Source organism: Anneissia japonica, unplaced genomic scaffold (genome assembly GCF_011630105.1).
Source record: "Anneissia japonica isolate Jap-2015-1 unplaced genomic scaffold, ASM1163010v1 scaffold287957_len1322810_cov207, whole genome shotgun sequence".
Classification (NCBI taxonomy): domain Eukaryota; kingdom Metazoa; phylum Echinodermata; class Crinoidea; order Comatulida; family Comatulidae; genus Anneissia; species Anneissia japonica.
Window position 1 is genome coordinate 151,169 of NW_022683022.1, and position 10,202 is coordinate 161,370.

At 36.4% G+C, this 10,202-nt stretch overlaps 3 protein-coding genes across 3 annotated transcripts in view; 1 reads left to right on the forward strand and 2 right to left on the reverse strand.

Annotated features, from left to right (window-relative positions):
• Nucleotides 1-2,434, forward strand: part of LOC117117754 (radial spoke head protein 3 homolog) — a gene marked incomplete at its 5' end in the record, with an annotated part of 4,955 nt that extends 2,521 nt beyond the window's left edge. The window contains 2 exon segments of the mRNA XM_033262214.1: nucleotides 496-638; nucleotides 1,472-2,434. Of these exon segments, the coding sequence (XP_033118105.1) occupies nucleotides 496-638; nucleotides 1,472-1,591 (263 nt within the window).
• Nucleotides 2,435-2,452: 18 nt separating this feature from the next.
• LOC117115221 (PR domain zinc finger protein 13-like) lies at nucleotides 2,453-3,333 on the reverse strand. Its single transcript, XM_033258964.1, has 2 exons — nucleotides 2,840-3,333; nucleotides 2,453-2,595 (listed from the first exon to the last, which is right to left on the reverse strand). Exons 1-2 carry the CDS (start codon nucleotides 3,315-3,317, stop codon nucleotides 2,453-2,455), a joined length of 621 nt encoding a protein of 206 aa, XP_033114855.1. The 5' UTR covers nucleotides 3,318-3,333.
• Nucleotides 3,334-4,642: 1,309 nt separating this feature from the next.
• Nucleotides 4,643-10,202, reverse strand: part of LOC117117823 (zinc finger protein 354B-like) — a 6,829-nt gene continuing 1,269 nt past the window's right edge. Inside the window, exons 2-3 of the mRNA XM_033262324.1 lie at nucleotides 8,985-9,222; nucleotides 4,643-6,077 (exon numbers count right to left, since the gene is read on the reverse strand). Coding sequence (XP_033118215.1) covers nucleotides 4,837-6,077; nucleotides 8,985-9,222 — 1,479 coding nt within the window. The 3' untranslated portion in view covers nucleotides 4,643-4,836. The remainder of the gene's footprint in view (nucleotides 6,078-8,984; nucleotides 9,223-10,202) is intronic.

Consider the following 10,202-nt stretch of genomic DNA (forward strand, 5'->3'; position numbering starts at 1 on the left):
CCTGAATACGACCTCAACTCGATTGAATGTTCTCAGTGGCTAATCAGACAGTCGCCGTCAGTCAGCTGAGTGGCGTTGCATCGACAAGCGCTGACACAAATTTGTTGGTTGAGGGCAGACTTTAATTTAGTCAGTTAACATATTTTGACTGTACTACTGTAGTAAATCAATTGTGCTATGCTTATGAGTGCAATGGGTAGATTATTTTCATGAGTTAAAGATTGACTGTTCCATTCAATGAGGTGGTTCGTTTTATAATCAAATGTAGATCCTTGTCATTTGATATTTTCTGGAAAATAAAGTTAGGTCTACTTTCCTTTCAATCAGTAAAAGTTTCAACACAAACAACTTGCAACAATTTGGTAATCAAAAAGAAATCAACTTTTATACAGTTCAGTTCCAATTTTCCACCAATCAAATGAAAAGGATTTATTTAGGTGCCTTATAATTTATAACATCCAACCAACCAACATTTTGCTTTGTTTTTTTCTTCAGCAATCATAAGAGATGTTGTAATGGCAAGAGCAGCAGCCTACTTCAAACTTGAACAATCACAAAGAGATGCAGAAAGGATAGCACAGGCTGCACAGGCACTGCTAGACCAACAAATGCAAGGCGATGACACAGATAAAGTAGAAGTAAGTATGTGTGAATGATAATATGAAATCATCTAATATTTAATAAAAGAAATTAAAAATAAACTATCAAATGTGTCTAAAAAGGTAATAGTTTTAGTAGTCAGTAATCAGCCAATTTGTAGTTTGAAATCTGCATGCCCATATCAAGGTCAGTCAACGTAAACAGACCTCTGAAAAACAAACATACACACAGCATAGATTTGTGTCAATTTACCTCGATTGACCTTGGGTACGGGCATGCGAAGTTCAAAGTACGAATTTGCTTATTAGTTTCGTACCTTTTTATAGAGCTAATATTACAATTTTTATATTATTGATATTCTTTTTTTTTAATCTGGGTCATTCGTTCATCTCATTGCAAATTGATATGATCATTTTATAATGTTCATCTTGGAGGGTTTCTCCAGTTGGTTTACAAAAGTATATTGTTAATGAGGTTTGGATTTTATTTTAATGTACTTTTTTATTTCAATCAGTGGAAAATTGCGTGCTGTACCAATTGTAAAAAATAAACAAAACATATATAAGAAGGTGTTAAGATAACAAATAATTTATTCTCTATGAGTGGGTTGATTTTTACAGTAGTTGTATTGTAAGTTCTTTGAATTTTAGGGATTTGAACCCAGGATCCTGGGATTGGAAGTTGAGCATCTTAACCACTAACCCTTAATTCCATTAATTTATAATTTACATAAACCTTTTTTTAACTAATAAACAAAACAGGACAATGATAATTGATATACAATCCAATACAGAAAATGGAAATTCAATTATAATAATATAGAATGGAGAACCCTTGGTAATACTGACTATGTTAATGTTTATATTTTCAGGGTGTTGATGAGACTGAAGTGGTAGCAGAGAGTCGGCCAGAGACAGCGCCGGACACAGGAGCACCGGCTGAAGGGGACGGGGAGGAAGGGGGAGGGGAAGCAGCAGAAGACGATGAATAAATTCTTTGATTAAAAAAACTTCACATTTCTCCAATCCATGTTCCAACTTTTTTGTTTGTACCCCAAAAATTCCACTATATAACATATCTATTAATTATTGAAAGTCCCATTCAGGATAAAATGAGTTAATCTATTTAGAGAACGATATATCTGAATATTTAATTTCCATATATACAATAGATTGTAAAATATATTAATAGATGTATGAATTATTTTTGTGTGTATATAAAATTGTAAATCTAAATTCAAGAGTTTCTGACTTGATAAATGTAAAATAAAAATGTTTTGTGTTAAGTCTAAATGATGTCCTCGTTTTTGAAGGAGGTGTTATGTATTTGATTATTTTGACAACACTCAGGTGATGAAAGGGAAACGACGGGTTAGATAAGCATAATATTAAAGTTATACTGCCACCCATGAAAAATTTGGGTAAAAAACAAAACAACATACGTTATCAACTTTAATAAGTCACTGAAAAATTTCTATAAATTCAAACATCTACTCCACCCTCTTCCCATATGATGTAATTTGGAAAGAAACGTATTTCGACAAGCTTTTCATTAAGATTACATTTTGGATAGAATCTCGTAAGGTATTTTTGAATAGCCTAGCGCCCTCAACTTTATGTATTTTGGAAAAAAGTCATTTTGGACTGGTGTTCGAAATACCACATTTAACTTAGCAGCGTTAAACAAATATAATAGAACATGCAGAGTATTAGGGTATGATTGTTGACAACTAAAATTGTTTGGTTTGGTAGTAAGGGTGCGTTAGATTGGAACCTGCTCGTCGTGGCACTTGTGTACATAAAATACAATATATTGAAATAAAATATTACTACCTGACCTGTTGCCATCATGTTTAATATTGGCGATCTGTATCTTCGTCTTTTGCGGGTCTAATTCGTTTCGCAGGCCCGTAGGCAGGAGTAGTGCAGATGGTGCGAACTCCCCACCCACATTTCAAAAGGTCCAGTTGTTCTTTAAATCTATTACAATATTTCACTAAAAATCAATCGTTTAAAATGCTATACAGTAGTATGCATAACATTTCTTAAAAATAAAAGTACTGTACCGTACTCGCGCGAATAAGCGCCCCTATCGAAAAAGCGCCCCTCATAACGAGAAAATTTCCTTAAGCGCCAATAATTTCCTTAATAACCCAATCAATCCTGGGACTGTGGATGTTGGCATGATTTGAGGTGTGGAGTGGAATCACATTCTCCTTTAGTCAATATCAAAAAGTCGCGTCTGCGCACCAGCACTTTGCCACAGAATTCGCAGCGGTACGGCGTTTCTCCTTCAGCATGCAATCTTGTGTGTTTGTTAAGGTTGCTTGGGTCACCGAATGGACGCAGACATACTTTACATTTTAGTGGTTTGTAACCCGTATGCGTTCTTAGATGTATCTTCAGTCCATACTTTCTGGAGTAAAACTTTCCACAGTAGATGCATAAATGTCCTCTTTTGCTCTTTGATTGCGAAGCATCTGCAGGCGCATGCGGCTCAGTGGAAGACGGGTTTTGGCGGTTTTTTGTCCAGTTGCCTACTGGATGCTGTAAAAAGCTGTAAAACGGCCAACGTCGTGTGGCATCTACACTTGAAGTGCTCGACCTACGGTCTGTGCCGGTCAATCGACAGTCAAGTGGATATTGGTGATGCGGTAATGGTTCGACCGGGCTGAGAATGTCTTGATGACGATGGAGATAGCAAGGGCAACCATACATGACGCATGAAGATGTGTTCAAATGATTTCTAAAGGACGCATCCGTAAATGGTCCAGCGAAGTCTAATGACGGAATAGAATTATGTAAAAACCTGCAATGATCATGCCGTCCTGCTATTCTCAATCGACCGATGGCGAACAAGCTAACCACCACCACTAATTTCATCTGCTATTCTGCTGTTATGTAATACTGCACACACAACATTATTGCCATGACAAGCCATGCTCTCTGGACGATTATCTTTTCCGCCGCAGCACCATTCGTAATTTGCGGTTTCCTGATGTTCTTATTTAATCGTTTTTCATTCAAAATATGCCTTATGGATTTAATAAGTTCTCATAAGAACCCCTCGATTTTCATCTATTTCCATAAGCGCCCCCTCAATTTTCACTCTGTTTTTTTATAAGCGCCCCGTTCGAATAAGCGCCCCGTTTGAATAAGCGCCCCTAAAAAGTGCAAAAAAAAAATATTTTAAGCGCCCGGGCGCTTATTCGCGCGAGTACGGTACTTGAAAATAAAATTCAAAACTCACTAACAATAATACTAGGCCTATTTGTATTTTTAAAAAATGGGGAAATCAAATATGGTGGGGTTAGAGGGTGTGGGCTCTGGTCCACCTGTCAGGGAAAAGCTGGTACTGTACTACCGTACCTGTCTGACATTATTACTGATGGTGGATAATATTGTCACCCTAAACGATGAAATGATTACTATTAAATCCTTTGGTATTTTTCTAAATTGTGATTCGTTTTTTCATTCATTTGCGACCATTTTGAAATTAAACTTTACAGATTGAGGGCCCAAACCACCTCAACCCCACCATGGTTGGGACTGAGGTAGGAAATTTCATTTCTAGATGGCCGGAAATTCTATTTCTGGTAGCCGGAAATGGCACTCAAAAATAAATTTGAATGTGATTTTCTTCCTTACACATTTCATTCAATTTTTTGATGTGGTTGCTTTTATTATACAAATGCGATATAAAGTCCTTGGCAGCAGAGTAGACGGTGGATAAGTTCATGAAATGGTTTCCCAACTTATCCCACTGACGGCTAAAATCTGCTGGGGTAAGTTGAGCAATTTTTCCAGTTTTACTGGACAACTATTAAGGATATTTGTAGTGAAGCAATGAGAAGGTAAGCACAATGAGCTTTTGCATTTAACTTAGAGCCTATAATTTGTACACAATTATGCAAAATAAGAAAAGTGACTGAACTTGCTACTGTCCCCTAAACGCTTTGCAGTACAATTTGTTGTCGTAGAATAATTATTGAAATAATTATTATTGAACTCGGATAACATGAAATGAATTCTGCAAACGACAATTAGGTCTATCAAATTGATTTAATATGGTTTACATTTACTATCGTATTTTAACAAACTATTTTGATATCTCAATTAGCCTGGTGTTTTCGATCGGAATATTGTTTAAGCAAGTATTTTACAACTCCTTGATTCAAAATTGTGGCCCAAGCTACTGTTTTCTCGAGAGTTTGTCATAAAAAATACATATTAGGACTTATTTAACATTTTGGCTTATTTTATTATCGCACGATTCTGTTTCTATTGAATCTTTCAATAATGTCGTCGGTTCATCATCAGAATCATCGTCGCATATTAAACTTGATGACGTAATATCTTCCACATTTATCAAATCATCGTCTATATTCTGGGATGTTTCCATCGGATGGCGGGATTTGATGTGTCGTTCCAAGTCGCGTCTGCGCACCAGCACTTTGCCACAGAATTCGCAGCGGTACGGCGTTTCTCCTTCAGCATGCAATCTTGTGTGTTTGTTAAGGTTGCTTGGGTCACCGAATGGACGCAGACATACTTTACATTTTAGTGGTTTGTAACCCGTATGCGTTCTTAGATGTATCTTCAGTCCATACTTTCTGGAGTAAAACTTTCCACAGTAGATGCATAAATGTCCTCTTTTGCTCTTTGATTGCGAAGTATCAGCAGGTACATGCGGCTCAGTGGAAGACGGGTTTTGGCGGTTTTTTGTCCAGTTGCCTACTGGATGCTGTAAAAAGCTGTAAAACGGCCAACGTCGTGTGGCATCTACACTTGAAGTGCTCGACCTACGGTCTGTGCCGGTCAATCGACAGTCAAGTGGATATTGGTGATGCGGTAATGGTTCGACCGGGCTGAGAATGTCTTGATGACGATGGAGATAGCAAGGGCAACCATACATGACGCATGAAGACGTGTTCAAATGATTTCTAAAGGACGCATCCGTAAATGGTCCAGCGAAGTCTAATGACGGAATAGAATTATGTAATCGAGAATGCAAACTTGATGTCAAATCATAATTTAATGAGGAAATACCAGAATTTGTGGAATGGAGTTTAGTAGATGCTTCTGATTTTGGCGTTGAAATTTGCAGTTTATTTGAAGCATCTTCAACGGAAGAGCGATGATTTTGGTGAGCTTTGAAAGCACTTTTAGCATGTTCAGTGCATCTACTTATTGGTTTAAATGCTCGAAATCCTACCTGTGGCCCACTGTGTGTCACCGTGTCCGCCAGTGATCTCAGTAAATTAATATCTAATCGTGACCCTAAACAATTTGCTGATTTCGTAGACCATTGCGTCGGTAAATCTAACATGTTTTTCGGACGCGGAATCGGTTGGCATGACGAGAGGAGCATAGCGGCTGACACTGAAGCTCTGACACACGTAAATCGTAAATGCGACTTCAGCGTATTAGGATGTTGGTACCTCTTGCAACAATACTGACACACGTAGTTGATCTGACCTGTAAGATGCAATGACAAACACATGAATTACTCAACTGAATACTAAAATGCAAATTGCTGCCATGTGCGCACTATTTGATGTAGTAACCAATCGCAGTCAACTATGCAAATTTCCGAAAGTTTTTTCGTTGTTTTTTTCTAGGCCTGTTACTGGAGTGTTTTACCAGTGCCAAGCGACTTCAGAGACACTGGCGTTTTAGTAAAGGTATTCTAGACCCATACACTATTAATCCGACATTCATAATTATTATATTACCGCATATACAAATATTTATAATGTTGGCATTATGATATGATGATCAATTCATACAAGACCGAGTTTGACGGAATTTTTGTTCCTGTAAAGCATATTTTTAAGCATCGTCTCTGGAGAATGAGCTACCAATGTGTAGGATTTACAAATTCCAGAGAAGATGAGGCAGGTATGTGACTAGTTTTGAATTAATTAAATTGATTATTTGAACGCACGATCCGGCTAGCTTTTCTCACTTTGTCCGAATCTTGTGTGCAAAACGATAAACAGACTGAACCAATTTCATGGCTGAACTATCGATCCGACATCGATCAGCGCATATTTGCTAATAATTGTGCTCATTGGTGGTAGTGGTGCTTTTAGAAGATAGCCTACAGGCCCGTTTTGCCTTCCTTGGTTTACTCGTCAGCAATTATTTCAAAGGGTATCTTGACTTGCGTATTTTTGTGTGTAGTTCACAAATCCCCTCTGTGGTAGTATGTGGCGGTCGATGATCAAACGATTGGTGTGAATACTATCTTGTTTTATTTTTTTTTTTATCATTGTTATCATAATTCAACTTCTGAATAGGCCTATTTAGATGAAATAATACAGTACTTTAAAAAATTTCCAATTCTATAGAGAAATGCTGTTGAGCAGCCGCTGAGCACACATTAACATTTTATTTAGTTGCTATCATTGCAAAAGAATGTTCGTTCACATTAAGTGACAATTTCAGGCGTTGTATATAGTAACTTTCCGAACATGGTCTGGTTTGAGAAAGTGAGCTTGGTAGTTAATATGCTTGCCTTGCAATCCCAAGGGTAATTATCAAAAGCATTTTTTAACGATCACTTAAATGATTCCACTTAAGCCTTATTGTATGGGAGCATAACTGGACCTGGGGGAGAAAAGTTGCTTGATACTAAGTATGTTTCCAAGAGTAGGCCTAAAATAGTAAAATGAATAAGCGCAGCGCCGCACGAACATGCAAGATCCAGAAGTGCGTGTTGAGAATGTTGTTGGCACGGTATGTACCGATTCTATACTATAACATTACTTTTAAGATACGAGGTAAAATAGTTACATCAGACTACAAAAACTCATTAATTTCCCTCCCTGATAAACCTTAACACCTGTAATTAGGAGAGCTTGAAAAGAAGCACGAGTTAGGCAGGGATGCCGTGGAACAACCTAGTTTATTCATTTTAACAAGCAAAAAATGGCATTACTCAACAAGTTGCTAAGTTCAAAAGGGTCATCTGATTTTAAAATAAATTTCACACTGACGTCCCCGTCCCCTGATAGTACTTTTATGAAATAGGCCACATTCCAGTAACATTTCACTTGGATGATTTTTGTCTATTTAAGGAGGGGAGAAAGCAGTGCGGGTGTATTAAACGGGACACACGTTACTGTAGCGAGCTTAAGATTCTCACTTGTATAATGTACCAATACAAATTACTGTATTGTGTATTACTCTTTCGAATTACTTCGCTTAAACCAATGTGGAAAAACTCAATTAGTTTATCAAAGTGTAATAACACATAAATTTGATCGATAGAGTGTACATTAGTCGATACGGAGATCATTCAGCAATTAGGCCTGTATTTGTTCAAATGTCGTGTAGGCATATCGTACCTGCTGTACAGATTTCCAATCAAAAACCACAGTCGTTGACACTGAAGTTTCGTGTTAATTTGATTCTTTGTTGAACCAAAAAATATAAGTTGAAATCATGCTTACCTCACGTTTCGATTGCTCTTGTAGGCTAGTTCCCTATTATTTTTCAATTTAATAAATTTTATTACCTTAGGATTTATGAATAGGTTTTCCACGAGATGCAACGTATTCATTAATACTTGTGGTGACATTCGAAGGATTTCCGATAAAATTTAATAGGTTAAAACCTTAAAACTAAAACTCGTTATTACTGACAGATTATGGTACCGATCTCATCACCTCCACCCTGGGAGACACGGCCTAGTGTGCTAGGCTAAATGCACAAATCGCTTTATATACTGCTAGGATGAGCTGGATAACGGTCCAAAGCAAAAGGAGATCTCCTTATACGACAAAACAATAGGGATTGTCTATCGGTTAACGATTATCCATTCTGGTATGGTCGGAATGTGTATGTCAAAAACAAGTACTCTATAATAATAAACGTTTAACAGAGCAGCATCGATCACCTCTCTATTCATTTATGTGATTGGAATAGAGGATTCACACTGTGTTTTTGACAGTTATAGTGAGGTTCGGAACGGCACCTGTTGACGCGATTTCGATCCGTCCATTTGCACTAGCAAAAGCTATTATAGGCCTATACACATATACTTGCATATATTATGGACAGTAAATAAAATTTGGTGGTCTCTTTTAAGCCTTCATTAATAATTTATTATGTCTTTGCTTTATTTGTTTTCGGAGATTTTTAAATAAATACTAAGTAATTCTTACAAAGCTATAGCCTAGGCCTATTTTGTTTCGACTATGAATAGGCCTTTGTGAATTGGTGGGCCCTAGGCCATGGAGGATAATAATGCGTTCTGCATCAGGTCAACAAGGGTAAAGAAGAAATAAATAAATAAATAAAAATTAGTTAATAATATAATTTATACAGAATATAAAATTTAAAGATATAAAATAAAATATATGATGTATTCTTCTCTACCTGTGTGATCTCGTGATGGAAGTACTTGTGGGATATTCATGAGTTGTTGTAACTTGTCCGAGTACCAGACGAGCAGCTCTTCGCCGACTGATATTCGCCTCGTTGTTCGTAATATAACTTGTCCGTTTGTGTCAGTGGTTGCTTCTGTATTTTGTTCGACGTCATTACGAGCGGCACTAATAAATCGTATCCACGGCACATCATCATTGGTTGTTATTTTACCATCTACATATCGAATCTATAAATTAAAGCAGTCTTTTTTATCATTGTTTTTATTTAAATTTGATTTTTCAAAACTTGTCAATGAAGAAATATTAAAATCAAGCGAGGATCCAATAAAGGGGAGGGGGTTACTGCCTTATATATCCTCAAAACGTTGTGCCCACCCCTGTTAAAAAAATCTGGACAAACACAAGATAACAGCAAGCAAAAAAGAACACTCAGTTTTTGCCGGACAGGACACAAAAAGTGAACTGAATCACTATCTAGTGGCTCTCCGAATCCAATGAGAACATAAATTAAATTAGCGTAAAATATTCAAGTAAAATAGGCCTATCAATGAAATTTATATTTAAAAAAATATAAATACACTGCACAATCATCAATGAATTCGATCAATATGGTAGTTAAAAAGATAAAAAAAAAAACATTAAAAATACAATAAAATTTGAAATAGAAGAATTGCAGCGAAAAACTAATGTTCAAACATTCAAAAACTGAAAAATCGTTGAAAACATTAAAAACAATAAATAGCAACACCAAGTCAAGATTCGTAAACATATAAATTTCGTTTAGAATTTATTTAACCACTTTCTGGTATTAATACTACTGTATGTGCCACTGTACGGACCTGCGTGTTCATTTTCGGTTAAGAAAAAAAAGTGAATCATAAACAAAGCATAAGAATACTGTTGTAAAATCACCCCAGCTTTGAGCTTTTTTCACACGAGACACAAAAAACCGGAGGCACTATATCGAATTAGTGATCAGTCGGGAATGGGAAAATTCAATGCAAATGAAAGTGATGACTTCACCACTGATTTATATAGTGAAATAATTCAAACGTTAATGTTTCGCATTGTTAAACGTATAGGCCTATACGTGACCCAATGAATAAAATACATTGCATTTTCAAGACTCCAATCGAAACTAACAGGATCTCTTTGGCCTAATTATTATAAGTGTATCTATAACCTTATGATATAATAATATAAGAAC